Consider the following 25,219-nt stretch of genomic DNA (forward strand, 5'->3'; position numbering starts at 1 on the left):
TATCCACTGCACCACCTAGCTGCCCCGTCAATGTATTCTTAACCTGATTTTTAAATTTCTGAGAGTAGGAATTCATCTTCCCAAGCAGATGATCAAGACAAACTTGTTGGTGGCTTGTCATCTTTTAAAAGTCATACTTTAGGGGCAGCCAGGTGGCACAGTGGATAGAGCACCAACCCTCTATTCAGGATGACCTGAGTTCAAATCCAGCCTCAGACACTTGACACTACCTGTTCAACCCTGGGCAAGTCACTTAACCCCAATTGCCTCACCAAAAAAAAAAAAAAGTCATACTTTATCATTTTCTAAGTCCTTTCCCATTCTAGGATGAAGGCATGTCCCCCATGTGGCAGAGGAGGGATCTGAGCCTCAGAGAGGTCATCAAACTATTAAGGGGCCTGAATAGAATGGAAATGAAGGCTTCTCCAGGCCACCGATTTTCATTTGAAAATCTGTTCATCTGTTGTAGTCAACCTTGGTGCCATCCTATGAACTGGATCTAGGATGTTATCAAGGGATTTCTCATAGTACAGGCCACTTGGTAATCCACAAATAAGAATATTCCTTTGTTAGCTGTCCATGCTTAGGATCACAGAATTTAGAGCTGGAAGGGATCTTTGGGATCATCTAGTCAAGAAGTTCTTAATTTTATTTTTTTAATGGGTCATAAAGCACATCTACAGTCCAGTGAAGCCTATGAATTCCTTCTCAGAATAATGTTCATGAAAATAAAACCTTTTTTGCCTCAATCCAAGTTTACATGAAATCTGGCATGGCTTCATAGGCTACCTGGTCCATTGCACTCGTTTTACAGATGAGGAAACTAAGGCTAGAGCTATCAAGTGCCTGTGTAGGGCAGAATTTGAATTCCCGGCTTCTGACTCGACTCCAGTTTTTAATCTCCTTCATCACACTGCCTCTCTAATTCAAAGCTAGATCTAACTGAATCAGTTCAGCATTTAATGCCCCGACCATAGTATGGCCCTTGGTGCTTGGGTCATAGATAAATCTGCGCTTGACCTATAGAGCTGATTATATTTAGAGTCACTTTTTAGCTTTTCAAAACTGGGCCACGAGAGGCTCCAAGTCACTAAACGTAGTCTCTGTTGTAAGGTGCATCTCAAGATGTTCGGGTGAATGGAAGCCCCCCCACATGGGGTCCTGAGGCCCTTCTCCGGAGGCTCCTGCAGGTTTCCTTGCACGGAGGGGTAGCGGTGCCTTTGCCTTGTGCGAGTCCAGACAATGGAGCAGAGTCTCCGGCAGTCTCCACCTAGCCGGGAAGGATTTGAGGAGGGGTCTGCTGTAGTGTCGGCTTTCCAAGGACCAGCCTAGGGAGGTTCACCGGGTGATCTCATGAGACAAGGCCATGATTATAGTGCTGGGGCCGGGCGGCGCTGGACAATCTGGGTTGCCTTGGGGAGCCAGAAGGCTCTTACAGTCAACTTGCGGCGGCTGCAAGACCCAAGTTGCCTCAGTTTCCTCATCTGTAAAAGGAGCTGGGGCGGAAATGGCCAACACTCCGGCGCCCGGAACGGCCCGACGGGGTCACGGAGGCGGCCACCCCTGAATCACAAAGGTCATCGCCGGCGTCCCGGGCCCGGGAAGGGGGACGGCCCCGTCGGGCAGAGGCCACAGGGCTGGAGATGAGAGCGTCGAGAACGGCCGAAGGGCGTTTAGGGCCGGATGGGGAAGTGGGCGTTGGACCCTGGAAGTCCCAGGGAGCCACAGGAGCTTCTGGAGAAGGGGCGTGGCGCAGTCGGAGCGCGAGGGGAAGGGCACTTCCCGACCCGGAGCCCCCGGCCCTGCCCCGGCCTCCCCTCCCCGGGGAGGGGGAGGGGGGAGACAGAGCCCCGAGACTCCGTGCCATCCCGCTCCTATCACATGGCCGGCAAGCTGTGTTGTGGTCACGTGCGCGGGGCGGGCCCTGACGTCACGGCCCGGGGTGGGGTCTGCGCGTGCGCAGCCGAGGGGGCGGGGGCCTGGGCTTGTTGTGTTGCCTCCCGAGAGCCAGAGACGGAGCCGGAGCTGCCGCCGCTGCCGCCGCCTCCAGAGCTTCCTCTGCTTCCGTCGCCGCTCCAGCTTCCCGACCATGTCGTCTCCGCTGGTAGAACAGCCGCCGCCTCTGCCCAACAACAACAACAACAACGAGGGCGAGCAGCCTCTGGCCCCGCCCGCGGGCCTCAACAGTGAGTGTCGGGGGGATGGGAGGAGGAACTCGGCTCCGGCCGCGGCCGCCGCCGCTTCTGCCCGGGGGCGGGAGCGCGCCGCCGCCGGAGGCATTCATTGGCCAGCTCCCGATGCTCTCGGCCTGACTGACAGCGCCATCCGCCTCTCCCTGCCTCCCAGTCTCCCGGCCCGCCCCTCCCCGGCCCGCCCCCGGCCTCGTTCCCGTCCGAGGGTCCGGTCTGGGACTCTGGGGGCTGCTGGCGTCGGGGCGGGGGCGGGGGCGCGCTCCTGAGCGACAGGCGCAGCCGCCTGTGGTTGGGCGCCCGGCCGGGCCCGCTCCAATCCGAGCCCGCTGGGGGCGGGCTTTGGCCGGGGCGGCTCGCGGAGGAAGAGAAGGCTGGGGCGGGGGGAGGAGGGGAAAGAGGGGGCCGCGGGTGGCGGCTACTTGGGGCGGGGGCGGGGGGAGGAAGGGGACCGAGGCTCCGTGGTCCGGGAGAAGCCGCGGGGCCCGCCTGGGCCGAACCCCGCTCTGCGCCCCGCCAGTCTCCCGGGATCCGCAGCGCCGAGGTCGGCGGTCCGGGCCGCCGTCCCTGCCTAGGCTTCCATCCCCCCACCCCTCCCTCAGTTTGCAGAGGGGGAAACTGAGGCAGGCGGCGATCGGGTGACTCGGCCCCCCAATCCCCATTTTACATATGGGGACGCTGAGGCACCACGACCCGCCCCTGGGCTCCTCGGGGCTCCTAGCCCGCGCTTCCCCGCATCACCAGACCGGAGCTCGGGGAGCAGAGACCAGGTGCTCGCCCACCTTTCCCCCTCTTCCCTCCCGTGTCTTAGAGGACCCCCCCCCCGGCCCAACCCCCTCGTTTTACCGAACACCCGAACAAAGGCCCCGCGCCTCCCGCTGTGGTTATAAAGGAGCGGGTAAACGAGATCTGGGGCTCACCCCTCGTTCCTTTGGACACCCCCTTTTCCTCCCACCTTTGGGGCCTGTGGGACGTGGCGGGGTGTGATTTAGAGGCTGCTTTAATTCGTCTGTGAGCGAGCAGCCGGTAAGACTGCGATCGCTCCTGCACGGAAAGGCCTTCGCTAGTGTGATGGGGCGAGATGTCCTTAATGCCGCCAAGTCTGAGCGAACCGCAGGGAGGTCTGAGGGTCCGGGGGGGCGGGTCCTGGGCTCTGGGTGCCCTGGAAAGGCTTGGCACCTCTGGTCCGGACCAGCCTAGCCGAGGTCAGACGCTCATTGCCGCCTTTCCCATCACAAACAATTTCTTTGTCACAAGAACTCTTGAACCCTCAAGTTGTAAAGGGCTTGCGGTCTACCTGGGGGGCCTGACGAGGCCATAGATCCTTGGAATGTTGAAGCTTAGAAACCCGATGGCCAAAGAACCCTGGAGAAGTCACAGATCGTTCAGGGCTTGGACAGTTGCTCAGGCACTAGTTTCATTGGAGTAACAGCTGGAAGGGATTTTAGAGATCGGGATTCCGCCCCCTCCTTTTACACCTAAAGAAACTGACCCCAGGGGAAGTGAAGTCCTGTTCACCTGTAGCTGGACAGAGGTTTGCCAACATCCTTTCATGCGGCTCCATTGCTTTTCACAGATGAGCTGCTGCTGTTTGCTGTTGGAGCTCAGAATCCTCACTTTATTGGATAGAGGGAAGGTTTCCTAACCTTCCCTCTGTAGTTGCCTCACAGCCGGTGTGTTGGTAATTGGGGTTATACTTATATATCATCATGTGATTGAGTTTGCAAAACTGGAGGTGTAAGATTCTTAAAGGGCATTGAAAAGAACCCCCAAAAAGTTTTGCTTAGTCTTTTACAAAAGGTCCCCCCAGTGCACACCTGGAAAGCATTTGTGTTGGTTAATGGGAATCTTCACAAGTCCTGGAGATGGGAATAGAATTCTAGTATTCTAAAGATATAGTGTTTTTCCTTTTCCCCCCATCTTTTAGAGCAGAAATTCTTAAGGGGTGCATGACCCTTTTAAAATTATATATTAACTGCTTAAATATAATTACTTTCCTTTGTAGTCTGGTGCATTTTATTTCATGCATTAAAAACATTGACCCCTTTTTACAGTTGAGGAAATTGTAGTTAAGAGAAAAGGTAAGTGATCCATGGTCACAGAGCTTACATGTAGAAGAAATTGAATGTGTGGCTAAGTTAAGAGCAACTTAGAATATTTGTGTTTCTTTTTTTAAAAAACTCATTTTATACTTAGGAATATATTTCTAGATTGTATTTTTTCTCAAATTTTGGGGGGCTTACATCTTATATCAATTGCATTATATGGATTCAAGTCCCTAAAAATTCTTTTCATTTTATAGTAGAGACCTTCCTCCAGCAGAATAATTTTCTAGTATTCTGGCCCCATATACAAACCCTGGTTAGGGATAGGGAGTTATTTGGTGTAGTGGACCCAACGCTGAGGCTGGAGTCAGAAGGACCTTTGTTCAAATCCAGCTTCCTCTGACACTTTCTAGCGGTGTGACCCAGGGCAAGTCACTTCACCCTGTTTGCCTCAGTTTCCTCATCTGTCAAATGAGCTGGAGAAGGAAGTAGCAAACCACTCCAGTCTCTTTGCCAAGAAAACCCCAGATGGGTTCACAAAGTCTGACATGACTGAAATGACTTGAACTACAAAAAAAAAACAATAAAGTAAAGATGTTTACTGACTACTTTTATGCCTTTTTTTACCCCATCAGAATCATTTCCCAATATCCTACCCACCACTTGAATCTCACTAGTAGAAGTAGCAAAGAAAAATGTAATAAAAAACAGTGAGGAAAATGACCACATCTGACAATATATGCAGGATTTTATTTGTTGTTTTCTGCCCCTCTGCTCTTTTTTCTGGGACCAGAAGAATTTGGTGGTCATTACCATTCTTAAATGGGTGGCATGATGATGTGAATGAAAACAGCACCAACATTTTCTCTTCTGAAGGTTTTTCTTCAGTTTTGTCCTTGGTGACAAAATGATTTTATGATTGCTTTAAAGGAAACTTCGATCAGGACATTCCATCACAAAAAGTTTTTTGTTTCCCTTTGACCACAGGCCAGACCAAATGGGGCTAGACCTCAGTGAATGTTGGCCTTTATGCCAGTCGTGAGGGGTACTAAATACCCATGCCTATCACGAACAGCTACGTTCATTCTGGCCTTGCTTACCTTGTTGGAAGGAGAGCCTGCTGTACTAGAGACATGGGGATGCTGCTGCGGGAAATCTGTGAGAGAACGTCACATTGTAGAAAGTGGATGGGAGGAAACCTTTGAAAAGTCATGTTGTTTGTAATTATTGCCCTCCTGCTTCTCACTCTGCGAAGTTGAGCTCCTTGGCTAGCTCATTACTCAACCCTGAGCTGAAAACAAGTGGCTGGATTGATTCCCCCAAGTGATTTTTTTTTTTTTGAGTTTGACCCAAAGAAGACTTATTTAGTCCACTAGTCTAGTCCTCCAAAAGCAGATGAGTTAAGGAGCCTGCACTAAACAGGCCCAGTTGGAGGGAGGGTCTTCAGCTGCTGCTCTTCTCTTCCTGGAAGGTGCTTCCTCAAGGGCAGTGAAATCCACTGGAATCTATTGCTTCTTGCCCTGGAATGAATCCAAGGTTGATGCTGGGAAGTGAACCCATTGGGGATGAAAATAATACCTTACTCCTTTATTCCGCTTTATTTACAAAGTGCTTTCTCCTTTAACCCCCTTGAACAATTCTATTAATCAGTGGTCAAACTTGTGAGCCTCTCTCAAGCTTTCACAAACATCTCAGTTGTCAAACTTCCTTCTCCTCTTGAGGTCTTAGTTGTTGGTGGGCAAGGATGCCCAGCAGCTAGAGAGCGTTAGGTGTCTGCAGTCAGGCATGGATGTAGCTCAATTAGACCATTGCTTAATGGAGAAATAAAATTCCTGGCATTTTGAATCTTCTTCTTAGTTGATTTTGACTTTCCCTCCCCGCCTTTTATCCTGAATTCAGCAAACAAAATGAGGTAATTATGACATTTATTGGGGCAACTAGGTGGTGAAATGGATAAAGCACTGGCCCTGGATTCAGGAGGACCCGAGTTCAAATGTGGCCTCAGACACTTGACACTTACTAGCTGTGACCCTGGGCAAGTCACTTAACCCTTATTGCACTCCTTCTACCACCACCTCCCCCCCCCCCCAAAAAAAAAAAGAAAGCTTAAAGGATTATGACATTTATGATGTTTTCTTCAAGCACATGACCTTTCAACTAGACTTTTTAAAAAACCCCACAGTTCCAATTTTCTTATTTCATTGTATTGCTGAGATGCATGATTTCATGCTCATTCCACTTAAGGCAGCCCAAAGAAAAGAGTTTGGAGTGTCTGTGTTCAAATTCAGCTTCTGACTTTTGGCCATGGAAAGGTTGTTTGACTTCTGAGCCTCAGTTTCCTCATCTGTAAAATGAAGATAACACCCACCTGACTGGGCTGTTATTTGTGAATTACCCGTCAGATTTTAAAGTCATATGGAAACAATAGATATTATCCCCTCCTTGAAAATATCCCCCCCTTTTTTGGGGGGGATCGGGCGTGGGTTCTGGTTATAATGGAGGGGTGTGCTGGGGTGAGCTGTTTATGAGGAGTTCTGGACAAAAAACTACCAACTGCCCATCTACTTGTTTAATGAGCTCCATTAGGCCGGTCTTCAGACCATAGACTTGGGGCTTTGAGTACTTTCCTGGACCTACCACTGGCATAAAGTGCCTCAGTGAACTTGTTAGAAAACATGTTGGAAAACCCAAATCAATTAAGGTTCCTAATACGCTGTGATCCAAAGGAATATTTCATTTGCAGCTGGGTCAGCATTAAGCAGATAAGCACTTGTGCATTTGGATGTGTCAAGGTTCATTTTGGGGCAGCACTTTCTGGAGGGGCTGACAGATTTCTGTGATGCCTCCTTTTGGAAGAGGCTGTATGATGTTAGTGGGAAGAGTGTGGGACTAGGGGTTAGAATGGAAGCAAGACCTGATTTGACTACAGGTACCCACCCTGGGCTTACTGTGTGTGAGAGGAGGGAAATCACAGCTGCTCTGAGCATCTGCTTCTTCATCTGTGAAATGGGGATAATAACTTGGCTTCCTATTTGACAAGGTTGGTGTGTGGGATGAGCTTTGTAAACAGCGATATGCTATGGAACTGGGATCTATTACTCTGACCCAATTCTATGCAGAGCCTCAATATTTTTCAGAGGGAGCTTTGACATGAAACCTTCTTTGATAGTTCTCCTGGACCGCATTTATTGCGGAAAATAAAGTCCCACCTGGGAGGGTCAGGGAGCATACTTGTTTATAGAAAGGAATGAACAGATTTGAGTAAAAGAATCTCAGTCTTCATAGTCAGGTCACTGTGTGAGACCTTTAAAGGGGTTGGAGATGGAAAAGAAATATTTCTTCACTTTGATCTCCTTCCCTGCTTGGACCCCCCCCCCCCCAAAAAAAAATTGTGGAGTTTATTGTCCTTAACTGTGAAGTAGACACAGCAGCACCTAATAGTGCATGTAGTCGTAATTGTGAATGTCATTAGCTGAACATGTCTGGTATTCACAGAGAAACTGAAAACGTGCAGTTCTGAACGTAGCTTGCCTGCTGAGATGCCAACTCAGCCACTCCCAGAGGCTTACACTGGAAAATGGTGCTACTGCAGAAAAAGCAATGCCATTTCTTTTGCATACATACAAAACTGCTTTTTGAAAAGAGTAGCATTTAAGAATTAAATCACATTTTAAATTTAAGAAAGTTCTCAGTTGAGCTAAAAATATTTTAGTAAAATTATTCATTGCATAAAGTTCACTTTTGAGGTTTTTTCCCCCTCCATGCTTCATTGTCCATGAATAGATTCTTTAGATATTTCTTTACCTTAATTCTTTAGAAAGACCTTAGGTGGATGGGAAAGGGTATATCTGGCTCTCCTGCTAAAGGCAAATTCCACTTTTCTGGTTTAAGAGAATGTGAAATTGAATCATTCCTGTTGAGGCATACGTTGAGTTTAATTTTTAATAAATTAAAAAATAGCTTTAGCCTCAAAGGAAAATCATAGCAACTGCCCAATAATTAAAAAAAATAATTGCATTTGCCAGTTTTTGAGATGTTAGTTTGCAGTTTCCTAAATGTACTTTAGGATGTAATAACTGATGTGAATATTTAAAGGGGAAAATATCATTTCTAATCACATCTTTTGTTGCTCATTTGTAAGCACCGCCCCAATGAAGGACAAGAGTTTTTGTTTCTTTTGTTGCTTTTTCTGTCTTTGCCCCCCTAGACAAATCATGACACCAGAAACTCATTGAGGAGAGCCAGTGGCAGGGCATAGGTATTTAGACAATAAACCTGGATTCAGATCTGGGAGAGACTGGAGAGAAAGAACCTTCAGGCAGAAGCCTTGATTTGCCACTAACTAGAACCTCAGGAAAGTCATTTAACTTTATGCTTTTGGTTTCTTCTTGTATAAAATTAGGGGGTTCCATTTGACTTTCATTTTGAGCTGAATCTGAGTCTGTGATCTCATTTCCTAGATAAGGAAGGTAGGACCGAAAGAGAATGATGTCAAGTGTAGACTTAGAAGTCTCTTTAAAGACCACAGGCTTGAAAACCTGAACAGGTGTTGGTTGGTTGTTTGTTTTCCCAGAGCTTGTTCTTTCTCCCTGTTGTGATTGGACACCTCAAATGCACATGTACAACTTTCCAGGAAATGTCAGAAATGAGGAAATCATCAATTGTGCCCATGGATTGTTCCCATAATCTCTTTCTAGCCAAGTTACATTCCTTCCCCAAAGTTCAGCCTCAGTGATTAGGAGATCCCTCATGGTGTCTTCTGTGTTTTCCCAGTTTGTTCTTAACTCAGAGTATAAAGCACTTTGGTAAAGGTGCTGGGAAAGATAGGATGCACAGTCCCTGCCTGCTAGGAACCTAAATCGTCCCCAGAAAAAACTGTTGCACGCCAATCCATGGTATCTGTGATTGGGGCAGCTGGATGGCACAGTGGATAGAGCACTGGCCCTGCATTCAGGAGGACCTGAGTTCAAATCCAGCCTCACACACTTAACACTTACTAGCTATGTGACCCTGGGCAAGTCACTTAACTCCAATTGCCTCATCAAAAAAACACACAAAACAAACATAGTATCTGTGATTAAGAGGAATTTAAAGTGCTATGAGATCATATTAGATAGAAAGTATTTCTAGCTGAAGCTGTTGTGGAAGGTTCTGGAAGAAATAATGAAGGATTGAGGGACTTCTGCATTCATAGAAGGAGCATTGGACTAAAGAGGCCATATAACCATAGAACCAGACCTGACTGCCATTTAACTCCCTGAGAACTTTGTTGTCTTCATTTGTATAATGGGAACTGAAATATTTGCCCTTTTCTAAAAACACCTCACAAGGTTATTGATGAGGTTAAACTGTCTAAAATATTAAACTGTATCTTGGAAGCTTACTAGGCTTGCCTGGTAGTGACGACTTAACTGTTTCCTAGACCAACAGCTTTGAATCGTTGTGGGACCTTGCCTGTGAGCAGTGGGTCCACCCTGATCTGCTACTTTTTTTTAACATTTAATTTTTATTTTATTTTTTTCTCAGCTAGATGTGAATCAAAATTTGTAACATTTGGTTTTTTTTTAATTTGAGTTCTAAATTCTTTTCCCTTTCCCCTCCCCACAGAAGGCAAGCAACTTTATATAAATTATACGTGTCCAGACATGCAAGAAATTACCATACTAGCCATGTTGCCCCACTAAAAACTCCAAGCCCAAGAATAATAAAATTTAAAAAGTTGGTTTCAATTTGCATTCAGGCACGATTAGTTCTTTCTTTGGAGAGGGATAGCATTTTTCATCATAAGTTTACATTGCTGAGAATAGCAAGGGCATTCAAAGGTGATCATCATACTGCATTGCTGTTACTGCATACAAGGTTCTGATTCTGCTTCCTTTACTTTGCATCAGTTCATATAAGTTTTCCCAGGTTTTTCTGAAATTACCCTGCTCGTCGTTTTTTATAGCCCAGTTGTATAGCACAAACTACAGTTTGTTGAGCCATTCTCCAATCGATGGTCATCCTCTCAATTTCCAATTCTTTGTCACCACAAAAAGCTGCTATAAATATTTCAGTACATGTAGGTCCTTTTCCTTTTTCTTTGCTTTCTTTGTGGTGCAGACCTGGTAGTGGTATTTCTTTGACCTGGGATTTCTTAGAGGAGAACTGCATGTCCAGTGCCTCCCTGCCTTGTATAGAGGGCATAGAAGTGGGGGAAAGGAACATACCTGATGATGATGGAATAACTTTCCTTTTAAAACCATACCTGCTTGTGTAGGGTGACTAAAGTTAAAAGTTCCCTGGGTTCAGAAACCTCCTGGGATGACCAGATATTTTCATTAGCAAGGCCCCTCCCTGTCTTATTGGCCCCACCCCCTGCAGCTTTTATAGCTTCCTAGACTTTTCACAGGATGGGTTAGGCTGGAGCAGACGCTGAGTTTGTCAACACAAAACAACCTTAGAAGAACTCAGGAAAAAGGGAGAACCTATGGGCCAGGAGAAATGAGATAAGATCACAAAGGTATGTTTCGGTGTAGATCGAAGGCAGAGAGAAAAAGAGAGGGAAGCCAGTTTGTTGGCGATCTAAAACTCCAGGTCTTTCGGGGCTAGCTTGGGAGACTTCTTAGAGTAGAAAGCAGCTGTGCTGAGCCAAGAGAACCAGGTTTAGACCCAGTTCTCCTGTCTTACCATACACCTTCAGGAAGCTACTTGACCTCTTCCACCTCATTGCCTTCTCTCCAAAACTGTTTGTACTTGGCTCAAGGTTGTACCTGATCTCCAATGTCTTTTTTTATCTCAGAAACTACTATGTTTCATGGCCTCAGTGTCAACAAATTTAGGCTTTTTGAGTTTAAGTACCTTGGACATTATTAAGAATTTTTGTTTTAAATTGAATTTCTAAGAGTTTGATAATAGCGGTGAACATCTGAGACATTTTGGTAGTCATCTGTTTTGATTGAAGAACTTTGCTAATGCACGTATGGAGAGTTAACAGCCGAGGCTCACTAGAATTATAGAGCGACTAGGATATTGAAGAGTTGATATTATAAACCAGAAAGACAAGAAGGTCCACTGTCCGAGTGCCCTGTTTATTTCAACATTGACAACAATTTCTCAAAATAATAGTTTTTTAGTTCCAGTTTCCTCTAAAGTGGGCGATTCTATGAATTTTTGTGATCAATACGTAGGGGAGTGAACCATCTGTTTTCTCTACCACTTTTTCTTCGGGCTTTTTTGTGTGTGTTTTGGGGGTAGCCAGGATTGTTATCAGCATTCAGCCTATTCACATCTGTGCTGCGCATGGCAAATCCTCGGATTGTGGTTACAGCTGAAGTTATCTGGCTCGCTCAACAGGTTCCTGGGTGGAGCTCCAGATGAACGGCAACGGCAACGATGGGAACGGGAACGGAAAAAATGGGGGTCTGGAGCACGTCCCCTCCTCGTCTTCCATCCACAACGGGGACATGGAGAAGATCCTCCTGGATGCCCAGCACGAATCGGGGCAGAGCAGCTCCAGGGGCAGTTCTCACTGTGACAGGTATAAAATGGGGGGGGGGCAGAAGTGTGGTGTGGGATTCAACCCTGGAGAGGATGAAGTTGGGTTCCGTTTGGATGCAGAACATGCCTGTCAGTATCTCCTGAGCCACCTGTGGGGTGTGGCTCTGCACTTGGAGAGGCTGGGGCTGGGGTGCCGGCCATTGGATAATTGTGTGAAATGGGAGCAGGTGTTGTTTCAGGTATAGTTCATTGGGTCAGGTGACCCCTGTGGTCCCTTCTGGCTTAGGGCCTTCTCTTTTTAAAGCATAGGAGGATGTTGGCTGTTGGGTTGTTTGTGTTTTTAAGACTTGGCTGATTAATAAATAGTTCATTGACGTTCTTGCTTGGCCCAGGGCCAGAGAGTTGTTTGGGTTTACAGGGATCCCTGAAGGAGGCAGGAGATAGCTATGTCCTTGGGTCTTAAATGAAGAACTTTCTGGCTCTGGACCTAAGGGGACTCCGCAGCTAGCTGCTTTTTTGTTTTTCTTAAAGCAAACTCAGTAAACAGTGAGTGACCTCCTCTTGCCTCTGCCTTGAGCAGCTCATTGTTTATCCAAATTAGCTTTAAAATCAGCTAGAGTTACCAGAATGAAGTGTTATAATAAGGAGCTGTCAAACAGACCTTCACTGTGCTTTGAATGATGTGACTCAGGGTCCCCAGGAGCAGAGGCTACGTGGTCATTTTCCACCAGCTGTTCTCAGTGAGTAAAGAAAGAAGTGTAATCCCTTTTCCTTTCTGGTCTAGAGTTTTCTTCAGTAGAGCACTCCTTTGATTTAATATGTAGGTTATGAATGTGGTCATTTAGGAATTAGCTCTCATATAGACAGTTGTGCCACCCCTCCACACCTGTCCCCTTTTGGTATGTCCCCTTGGCTTCCAGACCTCGGAGTCATCCTTTACCCTCCCTCCCTCCAGGGCTTGTTAGTTTTACCTCCTCTGCACCTTGCATTTCTTCCATTCTCTCAGTTTCCACAACCAGTGGCCTCAGCTCATTTCCTCCATGGTAGCCTTGCTTCTAACCTCTCCTGTTCATCTTCCACATGGCTTGCAAGAGAAAGAAAACCTTCATTTTCCCATGTTATTCTCCTGTGCAAGGAGCTCCATTGTCTCCCGATTAATACAACTGCTTTGCTTGGCATTTAAAGCCCTTGATTCAGTCCGCCTGCAGGCTCTCTTAGCAGATAGTGGACACTTGGCTTTTCAGCTCTCCTGGCCCACTGCTGTTCTCTGAATTTGATTTTGTCTCACCAACTTATGCTTTTGCTCTCTCCTACTCCTCAAGTACCTTCTTTCCTCCCCTACCTCTTCAGCATCCTTTGAGATATAGTTCAAACCACACTTCCCCTGGGAGGTGTTCCTTAGTACTAGAGATCCAGAGTCCTCTTTCCACCCAAAGTAGCTGCTCTTGCTAGCCATGTGCCTGGCAGCCAGCCAAGTGAGCAGCCTCTTCTGAAGGACTGGGATCTTTGTGCTCTTGCAGTCTTTGTTTTCCAACACTAGCGTGGTCCCTTTCCCAAGGCTGGGATGTATAGTAAATATGGGATTGACTGAGTACAATGTGAAATAGAGGTTAGTCACTTCCACAGCTCTTCACCGAGACTGATTCACATTGACTTCAACGTTTTAAAAAGAGTTTGAAAATTATCGAAGACATTTTTTTTTTTAGTGAGGCATTTGGGGTTAAGTGACTTGCCCAGGGTCACACAGCTAGTAAGTGTTAAGTGTCTGAGGCCGGATTTGAACTCAGGTACTCCTGACTCCAGGGCCGGTGCTCTATCCACTGTGCCACCTAGCTGCTCCTATCGAAGACACCCAGCAAACCAACTCTGATTTTCTTCTGCTTACCAGAAGTGTTTGGTCATTTTTCCTGTGATTTAAAGTATTTTAAATCGTCACTGATAAGAAAACCTCAGACTCATTTTCATTTTGAATCAGCCTAATAATGGGTTCCTAACCCACCTCTGCTTTCTTTTCTATCGATGATTGCTAGGTTGTGAAGTAGATAAAGTGCTAGGAGAGTCAGGAGTCGGGAAGATCTGAATGATAATCTGGCCCTTTGGGACCCTGGGCAAGTCACCTAACCTGTTGGCCTCAGCTTCGTCACCTGAAAATGGGGCTAATAATAGCACATACCTCCCAGGGTGGTTGTGAGGATCAAAAGAGATACAAGTGAAGCTGTTGTTGTTGTTGTTTATTAATTAAACTACTGTGGGAATCACAGGGTCTGACTCTTAATCGCATCCTGGTATTGCTTTTCCTATAGCCCCAGTAGGACGGGTGGTCCAGAATGGAGGTCAGGGCTGGTGGTTCTCCATCACCTCCAACACTCTTCTTACCTCTTTGCCACTTCACATTGATCCTATTGGTATCACGAGAAAGTCTCCATGGTGCAGAGGAAAGACATCTGAGAACTGTGTCCTAAAATACCTCCAAGCTTTAGTGGGGAGGCAGGTGGCCACGGGCAAGTCAATCCTGCTTAGTCTCAGTGCTTTCATCCCTCAAACTTCAGTATTAATCATACCGATAGTGGTCTTCTTGGAGGGTTTATTTTGAGGATAAAATCAGGTAGTGTATGTAGAGTACTTTGCAAACCCTTTCAGCACTATATCGATTCTGCTATTGTTATTATAACCTGGCATTTGACTGGAATCCCAGAGCAGCATTGATGCTCGTTGGGTGTTCAAGTCCAGCTGATCTATGGGAGCCAGTCAGTTTTCTGCAGATTACCAGCAGTTTCTAAATTATAAGATCTTCAGTTGGTAGTTGAGCCATCTAGTTAGTTAGATTCAGGGATCAGATACTTTTATAGAAACACACAGAGCATAAGCTCTGGCATGCTGCTGTGCTGAGCTGGAAAGGATTCCGGGACGTTCTTGGTGATGAAGCGTATGCTTCTTGTGCCTGTGCCAGCCCAGCTAGGCTCTGGGAGACTCAGAACCTACCTGCTTGGCCTTGGGGTGATGAGTCTTGGCTGCACCAACTCTCAGACCTTCAGCTTCAAGCCTTTGTTTTAGAATGGGGAGTGCTTGACTGAAAAGTCAGAAGTTCCTGGATTGAAGTTAACCTCTCTGAGCCTTAGTTTCTTTTATAATAAAAGAGAGATAATAATTCCTCTAGCATCCACCTAGTTCTCAAGTTTATTGTAGAGGCTCCCATGAGATAATGTATAGAGTGCTCTGCAAACCTCAACATGCTTTGTAAGTGGTTAGCTATTACTGTTAAGTCATTGAGATTAGCATCAGTGGCAGGAAAATCTATACCAGTGAAGCCACAGAATTTTGGATGTAATTCTGCTCATCCAGAGATACTTCCAGATCTTTCTTTGGGCAATGGGAGTTCATGACACAACCTTCCTTGCAGAGAGGCACCAAATGCCTGCTGTTCATTCCTGCCCAGTAAATCAGCAGGACCAGAGAGAGTGGCTCCATTGTGTTCCTAAGAGCTTGTGCACCCTTCCACATTTCTCTAGGATTGGAAAGTGTATTTCGGTGGGATTTTCTGTACTGTGTTGAAAAGAGAGAAAAAAATGTGATATAGGATGAAGACCATGTTCTTTCATTGACATGAAGCTGCTTTTATTGGGGAAAAAATGCTGAAAGGATTCAGTGCTTTAGATGAAATTTGATTTCCTCTCAGTTATTTTTATTTTTTTATTGTTTTGTGGGGCAATGAGGGTTAAGTGACTTGCCCAAGGTCACACAGCTAATAAATGTCAAGTGTCTGAGGCTGGATTTGAACTCAGGTCCTCTTGAATTCAGGGCCAGTGCTTTATCCACTGCACTACCTAGCTGCCCCCTCTCAGTTATTTTTATAAAGAAATGGTTCTCACCAACTAATTGTGTTTATCCCCTTTTTCCTTCAGCTTCCTGACAACATTGTGAGGTGTTTGGGGTGGGGAGAGCGGGGCACCACATCTTCGAGGATGTAGGCTGTAACTTGGGGTCCTTCAGTTTCTCTCCAGCAGAATGACAACTAATGGTTCACCCTTTTCCCCCCTAGCCCTTCCCCACAAGAAGATGGTCAGATAATGTTTGATGTGGACATGCACACCAGCAGGGACCACAGCTCTCAGGTACCTTTTCTCATTCAAAGTGAGATATCTAGCAAAATGCAAACTCCTTTTTCAGAGAAGAAATCTGTTTTACTTAATAGATAAAGAGTACGGTTTTTGTTGAAATAAACGAGTCATTTGTTTTTTTATTTTTGAGTTTGCTGAGGTTGGGAATGTTCATTTGTACCTTTGTGTAAAGATGGAAAGTTCTCATAACTACTGTTTACAGCAATGACATTTCTAGGAGAGAAGGACGGATCATTTTCCTTATCTCCTATGTGAGAGGCAGAGAGAGAGAATAGTCCAGTGGATGGAGAGCTGGCCAGGCCAAAGATTTGGAAAGGCCTGGGTTCAAGTCCTGACTGATGTTGGGCACATTGCTTGTATCCCCGCAGTGCCCCAGACATCTTTCCAAAGACCATGGTGCATAGAAGCCTCTGATCTTCTCTGGTGGGGGGCACTTCTCCCCAGGAGTTCTGGACACTCATGCAGCCATACGCCTCCCTATCCCTCCCCCCTTTTCCAAAGAGTGACGTAAGAGGGAAGGTTGGTGGGGGGACCGCGGCAGCATGCTGTCAGAGCTGGGCTGGCTTGCTCGAGACAGTGTCCCGAGCTATCTCAACCCCTCTGCTGATACCCCTGGGGTTTGGACTTGACAGCAGGTAAGGTAAGCTCTTCCTGCACCCTCGCTCATTTTTCTGCTATTTCCTGAATCCTGCCAGGCCCTAACATCAGGCCTTCCCGAATCAGGTGGCCCTAGCACGTCAGGAGCAGGCCCTGAGCCCTGGTGCAGGAGGACGGGAAGAGAATCCTTTCTCCTAGTCTGGGCACTTTGTGCTGTGAGGCGCTGGGAACAACAGCAGGGTGGAGGAAGGGAACCTTTGCTCAGGAACAGCAGTGAGACCAAAGGAATTCTGTGTTGGGGTTTTTAATGAGAAAAGAGGGTCCTCCTTCTAAATTGGGTTTGAAGCAGATAGTTTGGAGACACTGTAACAGTCCTTGTCACTTGAGAGTAGAATGTAGACAAATGACTGGGATTCTGGTCTCTGTGTGCTATCCCCTTGTCCCCTTGATGAGGCTACAAAAGAGGGGGTACAGGAGGGACCCCACTTCCACACTGGCCATGCAGGAAGACTGAACCAAGAGGAAACTTTGTGGGGAAAGGCAACCTTGTTCCTGCAAGGAGTAATAATGCTTGGGCAATCTTCTGGTATTCTGTGAGTAGGGCAGGGGGAAGGGCATCTAAAGAATATGATTTATGTAGACTTCTCAGAAGTCCTTTGACAAGTTGCCACATTAAGACAGCAAAAAAGAAAACTTAGTCACTGGGGATTGGGTGAGACAGGATATTTGTTTTCTCAAGGGTACAAAATTAGCTTGGAAACAAAACAGTGGAGAGAGATGAACAGGCATTTCTCTGGAAAGAACCAGAGATTTGGAAACTGAATTCTGGGTTTGGCTCCCAGACTAAGTAGTATTCCTAATAGCTGTGTGACCTTGGGCAAGTCACTGATTTTTCATTGGGCCTCAATCCCACCTTTTAAAAATTCCAGCCCTTGAGCCAGCACTTGCTTCTGAAAGAGGGGGGTTACTCCTCCAAATATTTCTCCACTGCCTTGTTAAAGCTGCAGGAAAAGCTTCTAGGGCTCTTTCTGTCTGAAGAAGGTCCAGAAAAGGGACCGGTTTATGGCAATTTGGGTAATAAAGGAGAAGGAAGAAAAGAGTTCAGATTCCACTTTAAGGACAATCAGTTCTGAGCTGTCAGTTTTGATCTAAAAAAAATTCTTGGAACTAGTATAGATTTGTCCCTGAAGCTGTGTGCTGCACTCGCTAAGAAAAGTCAGCTAGATGTTGGTGGCCCTTCTTTGTAGAAGGATGGCTTGGAGGGGTTCACTGCCCCAGCCCCTGCCTGGGCAGGCGAGACAGAGCCACTTCTTAGACCTTCCAGGAACAGAGGGGCATGAGTGTGCACATAGAATCACTGGCGAGTCTTCCATATGGAGGGAGTCAGTGCTGATTTGCATAAACTCAGTTTAGCACAGTCCCCCAGTCCTGGAACACCAGAACTTCAGGTACTTCTTAAATTCCAGTTGGTAAGTTTGGAAAAAATAGAAAGTGAGTCTGTTACTTCCCCAAGAAATCTGTGGTCTAAATTCATAAGCCAGGGATTAAGGGAAGGTAGAGCTTTGTACGAGTGGAAACGAGTGAGGATGACTGCCCTTTCCTGGGAGGGCGTCTGAGCCTCTTGGTGTTCTTTAAGAGATCTGAAATAGAGCGGCCCAAAACAGGTGTTCTTCAATTTTGTGGATTATGGGTGCCCCCCACCCCCATTCCCCACCTTCGTGGTTGTCTGATGCCCTTCTCCAAATGTGTTTCTGGATAGAATGTATGGGATTACAAAGGGAACTGAGTGTATTGAAATAGTCATCAAAATATTTTTAAAAAAAGATCGTGGCTCCTAGGTTGAGCCCTGCTTTAAAAGGAAACTTGTTTTTACATGTAGAACAAAGCCATTGGGTTGCATGATCCCAGGTAAAAATGTTTCCATACTAGTGGAAATTTTCAACGGCTTGTTAAAAGCACTTTTGGTAAGAGATTGAAGTGCAGAGCAATGAGTTAATGTGGTATGTGTCTGAATCAGGCGGCCAGACTTTAATTACGTGTGTGTATGTGTGTGTACTCGTGTGCGTGTGCGTGCATGCGTGCACACAATAGTTCTGTAAGTAAATTGTCACCCTTTGAAGTGGTGTGTTTTTAGTATTACTCCATAGAGCCAGCTCATGATTGAGTCATCTTAGTGGGGCAAGAGATACTCAGTGAAAAAGCTTAATCCTAAATGCAGCAGTGTGTCACTCTGGAATTTGTCAAAGTTAGGCAGAACCAGAGGATGCAAAGGTTCCACCCCCCCCCCCCACTCCCCCAGCAGGAGCTGTTCTCCTCTGTCCCCAGAGAGAGAGAGAGAGAGAGAATAGAGAGGTAGATAGCAGTAGCATTGTGGAAAGAGCCCTGCCCGTGGTGTCAGAAGACCCAAGTTCAAATTCCTTACTTGCTCCTTATTACCAGCAAACTTATGGACAAGTCACCCTCCTCTGGGCTGGAGTTAAGTAAAGACATGAGTCCAGATCTCAGAAATTCTTTTCAGTTCTGAAGTCTGCTTTGGATGTGCCAACTTCCCTATTTCCCTGACCACTAAGAGCCTTACTTGGAACCTGATGCAGATCAACTTTCTCTGAAAACTTCAAGGAGACAGGCCACTTTTAGATGCACAGATAGCATCAAATTTTTTAAGAAGCTCCTTTGGAAATTCACATCTGCTCGCCTTGGGCTTGATTATGATTTTAGAATAACAGAAGAAAAATGAACTTTTCCAAGTCACTTTTGGTTGAGCCAAGTTGTTTTTTAGGGTAGTTTCTAATAACTTGACCAGTTTGAGCAATGATTGTCTAAAAATATCATCTCGTTAACTTTTACTGCTGGTTTTTGACTTCCTGTGCTGTTAATTTTGGCTAGCATTACATTCTTAAACTGCTTTATTGAGGTCAATGAAACCGACTTCAGTTCTTAGGAAGACATTAAATATTTATCAGACCTTGACTTGTGGAGCGCTTTTAGGAAAGCAGCCAGTATTCATCAGCATCTATGCAGTCAATTCTCTTGGATGCTCCTTATGGTATCAGCACTGAAATAACCTGTGGCCTTTTTGCTGTCTGTCTGTCCCTGGAGCTAGCTGCTCGAGGTGGTTTTATTTGGTTTTTCTTGTATTAAAATATGAATTCTCCTTCTCAGTCTGAAGAAGAAGCTGCAGAAGGAGAAAAAGAAGTGGAAGCTTTGCAGAAAAGTGCGGACTGGGTATCGGACTGGTCCAGTCGGCCCGAGAACATCCCCCCCAAGTGAGTGAGCCGGCTGTCGGCGAGAGGCCGTGATGGATCACGGTTTCCCTCCGTTCTCTGTAGTTGGACCTGACCGTGTCCTGATGCTGTCCTCTCCTCTCCTCCAAGTCTCTCCCAGCACAGGCTTCCTGACCCATTTCTCCCTCTGTATCTCTTCCATCAGGGAATTCCACTTCCGGCACCCTAAACGTTCCGTTTCTTTAAGTATGAGGAAAAGTGGGGCCATGAAGAAAGGGGGCATTTTCTCTGCAGAGTTTCTTAAAGTCTTCATTCCATCCCTGTTCATCTCTCATGTTTTGGCTTTGGGACTAGGGTAAGTACATGGGACATTTTCCTGTTTACCCATTAATCCTGTGCTCAGCTCGGGGGCATGGCACATAGTAGGCACTTACGAAATGTTTATTCATCAGGATACAAAGAATGCATTTCCAGACAGCTCACGATGTCTTGCATTTTATTTCAGAGAATTTCCAGGGTGTTATTGTTAGAGGGCTTAGTTTGTAGTATGCATTAGCCACAGCTTAAGTGCTGTCAACAACTTGGACTGAATTCTTGTCTTTATCCTAGATTATTTTCAAATTTAGTGTCAACAAATATTTAAGAAACCTGATATCAAGAAGAGTTTGTGTAGGGGCAGCTAGGTGGCACAGTGGATAGAGCACCGGCCCTGGAGTCAGGAGGACCTGAGTTCAAATCCGGCCTCAGACACTTAACACTTACTAGCTGTGTGACCCTGGGCAAGTCACTTAACCCCAATCGCCTCACTAAAAAAAAAAGAAGAAGAAGAAGAGTTTGTGTAGACATCCCCTTCCAGAGGGGGCCAAAGAAGCTCTTGTCTTTGAGAATGGCGGACTTCTTGGGGCCAGTGAAAGTGCTGTGGGCTGGCTTTTCTGCCGCCTGAAGTCATCAGGAAGAATTAGTGACTGATTGAGATTTCCCATAACCTTCCTTTCTAGCGCCTTCATGGTCTAGGCATGTTGGGTCAAGAGACTGCCTGTAAAATGTCCTTTATCCATAAACAGACTATCAGTTTCCTCTTGGACAATTGGCAAGAGTATTTGAAAGAAGTTACCAAATCCTAGAAAAAAAGCTATTTTTGTTAAACTTTTACTGTGTTTCAGTTCCTGTATGTAACCTGAAAACTGAAATATTCTCTTTAAGAACTGCCATGAGAGGCAGAGTGGCTCCTGGGCTGGCCGCTAAGACCTGGGTTCAAGTCCTACCTCTGTTGTGTCCCAGCTGTGTGACCCTGGACAGTTCACTTAACCTCGAATTGCCCTGAGTTACTCTAAGATGACAAACTTCAGAAAAGTGACTGGCCTGCTCTTAGTGGTTGAGAATTTCCTCACCTGGGAATTCACTGCAGCAGTGACATCCTCAGTCACATTTCTCACAATTCTCCGTGGCACCATCAACACTTAAGTGGCAGCGTTTTGTCCTTTTCTGTTCTTAAGTGCTTGGGGTGTGTGTGTGTGTGTGTGTGTGTGCGCGCATGCGCGCACACACATGCACAAGGGAAAGAGTCACTAGGCAAGAACACAAGAGGAGTTTGAAGAGAAGGGGTTGGAGGAACCTGAAGTGCGGGGAGCGGTCACAGGAAGGTGGGCACAGCGATGGCTGCAATCATCCTCTTCACAGGACCATCGATCAGGGCTGTGCGCTGGGTACAGTTGGAGGGCTTTGCCTGTGTTCTTACCATGCCTGCTTCCCCCCACATCCCGTCCCACTCCATTGATCAGAAAGCAGTTAGTCACAGAAACAAGCCAATGGACATTTATTGAACACCTACTATGCTACTCTGGGCTCAGCTAGATCTAGGTTCAGTGGATAGAGCAGTGAACCTAGGGTCAGGAAGACTTGAGTTCAAAAACAGCCTCAGGCACTTAGCAGCTGTGTGACCCTGGGTAAGTCACTTCACCCTGTTTGTCTCAGTTTCCTCATCTGTAAATTGAGCTACAGAAGGAAGTAGCAAACCACTTCAGTATCTTTGCCAAGAAAACCGCACACGGGGTCACGAAGTCAGATGCGACTGAACAACAACAACAACAAATACAAGCATCACCTATTTCGTGTCCTTGAGTTATCTATAACGCTAGTGCAGTGGCAGGCAGCCTGGGGTTGGCGGAGCAGGGGAGAGTGGGGGGCCTGGGAACAAGAGGTGTTGAGTTGGCTTTGGTTTTGGAACCTCCTTTGCTCTCTCTCCTTGGGTTGCCTGGTCTACTTGTTCCCCATATGCTGTCCAGACCTTGATAAAAGGTCCTCGGGCATCCTTGTTTTGCAGAAGAAGAAACTGAGCCCCAGAGTTTGTGACTTGGCAAGGAAGGTCACGCACCAAGTGGCAGAGCACAGATTCAGACTCTGGCTAAGCGTAGTCATTGGAGACACTAGGGATTGAATGGGCGGGCAGTGAGGATGGTGGTTGATCCCATCCTTATAACCTCCTTAGAACAGTGCCTGGCACATAGTAGGTGCTTAATAAATGCTTGTTCTCCTCTGAAAAGTCCCTTTGTCAGAAATTCATGTCTAGTTCAAAGGTACGTAACTGTCAAACGGGTGAAATATAATGCCCTTCATTTCTTTTCAGCATCTATATTGGAAAACGACTGAGTTCCCCGTCTGCTAGCACCTACTGAGGGAGAGGAGAGCCTTGGATGTGCGCGTGCCCTGTGAAGTGCTACCCCTGTCACGTTAGTGTATTTGAACTCGAGACCATTCTAAGCATGCCCCAGCCCGAGACCCTCTTTTTACATATCCACGTTCCAACTCCTCTTGGGATTCAGTATTTTATTCGAACTCTTGGGAGGCATTTTCATGACCTCATTCCCTTTTTGGCCTGTAAGACCCTCAGAGTTTCCTTACAGAGTTTACCTTTAACGTTGTCTAGAAATTTGCAAAGCCTTCTTTTCAACGCCGATGCCACCAGCAAGTGATTTTGTCCATAGCCCCGTTTGTTGCCTCCTTTTCAGTCCCACCCGAGTTAGAGATGCAGCATTCCCCTAGAAATATTGACTGCTTTAGGACGACGACCATTAATTACTCTTTTGAAAAAGAAAGCAGGTTAGCAAGTATCCTATCAAAGCGTGATTTTTCAGGACAAAGACAAGCTCATAAGCTAACAATTTATAGTTATAACAAAAAAGAGAAAAAGAAACACAAAAAAAGTAGTCTGTGGCAATAAAAAAAAAACATATTTGAAACTAGCTTTGGGGCCATTTTCTCTCCAAGCCTCCCCGTGTTGACTGGCACATTGGAAATTGGCAGGAGGCTGGCTGCACAAAGAAATGATGGCGACTGAGACCGAGCAGGGTCAGCCCTGAAGTATGAGGACTAGTGTGATGACAGAGTGTTGTCTTGGCTGACACAGACCCCTTACTTCTGATAGAGAGGGTCTCGGACCTAGACAAGAGAAGAAAGATGGCATTTGGGACTTGGGGTGTTGGGAGTTTTTCCTTCTGTGTGTGAAGTTTTTGTTTTTTCATCTCTTTCCTTTTAAAATATTCTTTCCTTTTCCCCCCTTAGAGAGAAGCTCTCAAATGAGTTCTGGTTTGCTTGGTGCATTTACAGGCTTCTTGTTATTATGTTGGCAATTTCATTTCTCCTGGAGCCCTTTAATGACACCTTTCTGCATCACATTTGGGTTTCCAGAGCTATTCCAAGCACTTGGGCTGCTCTGGGGAGTGGGCCTGGGCTGGGGGAGCAGTTGACCAAGTCCTGAAATGATGTCCCTTATGGTGAGCTCCCCCTTTTTAGTGTTTACTATACAATCTTCCCCAGGACAATGCCAGGGACCCTCAAGCAGGATTCCCCTGAGGCATCCTGCTTCTAGCTTGCTGAACTCTTTGGGGAACATGGCCTCTCCTTCAGTGACACCTTCCTTCTTCAAAATGTGAAGCTTTAGTACCAAATTGTTAGGAAGCATCAGGATTTCCAGTGTCCTCAAGTAGATCTCTTGGATTTCAGAATATGTAGCATGACTCTGAAGGATACTACTACTATATGTTTGATATATACATAATTACTGTTTATGATATAGATTTTAATATTGGCTACTTAGAGAACCACCATTCATTTGAAAACTAGCGATTTGCTCATTTAATTAGTGCATTAGGTTGATGTGAGTAAAACACTAAGAACCAGTTTGGCCAATTTGCAGAAACTGTTCCATCAAACTATTTTTTTCTGCATTACATTTTATAAAGTGGTTGTGTTATGGCAGAAATGAACAGATGGTCCAAACACAGGATTTAATTCTTAACTGACTTGTTTGTATTAGTAAAACTGGCTGTGGCAAGTATGGAATAACTCCTTGATTATGCTTAAATTTGTTTTCTCCTGCCATTTGAGAAAGCATTGTAGGGTATGAGCCAGGGCCAAAATAAAAGCAACAATGAATTCTTTTTAAATGTCTTTGTTATTTCTCCTCTCCATCTGAATGCTGAATGTGGTAATGCTTGATTTGCCTTCTGTTAACCTATTTATTTCAAGTATATATCATAGATTTCATTTGGAGGTGATTGAGAGGTCTGGTGATGGTGTTCACTGAGATGGCATTGACCACGTGGTTTAAAAATCATAGAAATGGAAAAGGCTAGTTTACTCTTAAGGACTTATTAATGGCACCTTGTTTTGTATTAAAATTGACACAATTTAAGGGTGGGGGGAAGAAAAGATTTCTATTTAAAATTGGGCACATCTTTTTAAGAGAAATAAATGCATCACCCCTTTACAGGTTAAATAGTTGGTTTTTATCTGTAGTGTGTTTAAAACTTGATTATCTTTACAGCTTTTTGACCATTGAAAATCAATCCATTTCTGTCCTATTATTTATCCAGTAGCTGTGAAATCAACTGTTCTTAGAATCTTACTGAAATAAAAATGCCTAGAGCTTATTATCGTAAGATGATACAGGCAGTATTTATTGACAACCCTGCCAGAAGTTTGAGGTGAAAGTCTTGGTCTCCCAAACTTTGAGTGAACAAAAACAGATCAATGTGTAATCTGAAAAGGGTTTCAACTATTAACAGTTGAAGTTTTGTAAAGATAAATGATGTTTTAAAAGCTTTATACCTGTTTACAGTTTTGGAAATAAATGGCAGGCTTCATTTTTCTTATGTTTAATGAAAACTGGCTTAAAAATATTTGTAAATAGGATCAAGAGCAAAAATGCATAAACTCGCACAGAGAAAAATGGAGCAAGTTAGCTTGCTGCAGCAAAGCATTGTTGGGGAAAAGTGAAAAATTGAAGACCACCATTCAGATTCTTTCAGCAAATTGAACCATTTGATGAAATGATTGGAATTAACTGAGCCAAAGTGATTCTGCATTCTTCATCAGTTTAGTTATTAGCACTTTGTAACTTTACATACAGTTTACAATATGTGTATAAGCTGTAGTTATAAACATTTTGTGCCATTAAAGCTCTCACAAAACTGGGTTTTTCTATTAGTAAATCATTTCATGCCCTGCTTTTCTATCCTGGGATATGAGAGAACGGGGGGTTGGCATGTCTGCTTTTACTTACCAAA

General features: G+C 45.4%; 1 protein-coding gene across 2 annotated transcripts; it reads left to right on the forward strand.

The window, feature by feature from the left end:
* Positions 1–1,950: 1,950 nt before the first annotated feature.
* Positions 1,951–25,128, forward strand: BNIP3L (BCL2 interacting protein 3 like). 2 transcript variants are annotated; one of them, XM_043982178.1, is made up of 6 exons: positions 1,951–2,186; positions 11,570–11,753; positions 15,753–15,825; positions 19,591–19,694; positions 19,858–20,007; positions 22,279–25,128. In XM_043982178.1, the coding sequence occupies exons 1-6, from the start codon at positions 2,090–2,092 to the stop codon at positions 22,325–22,327; spliced, it is 657 nt and encodes a 218-aa protein (XP_043838113.1). In that variant the 5' UTR covers positions 1,951–2,089; the 3' UTR covers positions 22,328–25,128. The 2 variants fall into 2 exon arrangements, with proteins under 2 accessions (XP_043838113.1, XP_043838114.1); XM_043982179.1 differs by lacking the exon at positions 1,951–2,186 and adding an exon at positions 10,613–10,736.
* The last annotated feature ends 91 nt before the right edge of the window (positions 25,129–25,219 follow it).

This window comes from Dromiciops gliroides, chromosome 2 (assembly GCF_019393635.1).
Source record: "Dromiciops gliroides isolate mDroGli1 chromosome 2, mDroGli1.pri, whole genome shotgun sequence".
Lineage (NCBI taxonomy): Eukaryota > Metazoa > Chordata > Mammalia > Microbiotheria > Microbiotheriidae > Dromiciops > Dromiciops gliroides.

Excerpts from the sequence above, each read along its gene's own strand:
- BNIP3L (XM_043982178.1), top strand. The coding sequence starts at position 2,090 with ATGTCGTCTCCGCTGGTAGAACAGCCGCCGCCTCTGCCCAACAACAAC. Across the intron at positions 15,826-19,590 it reads GCAGGGACCACAGCTCTCAG|TCTGAAGAAGAAGCTGCAGA; the intron begins GTACCTTTTCTC and ends TCTCCTTCTCAG. Across the intron at positions 20,008-22,278 it reads GTTTTGGCTTTGGGACTAGG|CATCTATATTGGAAAACGAC; the intron begins GTAAGTACATGG and ends ATTTCTTTTCAG.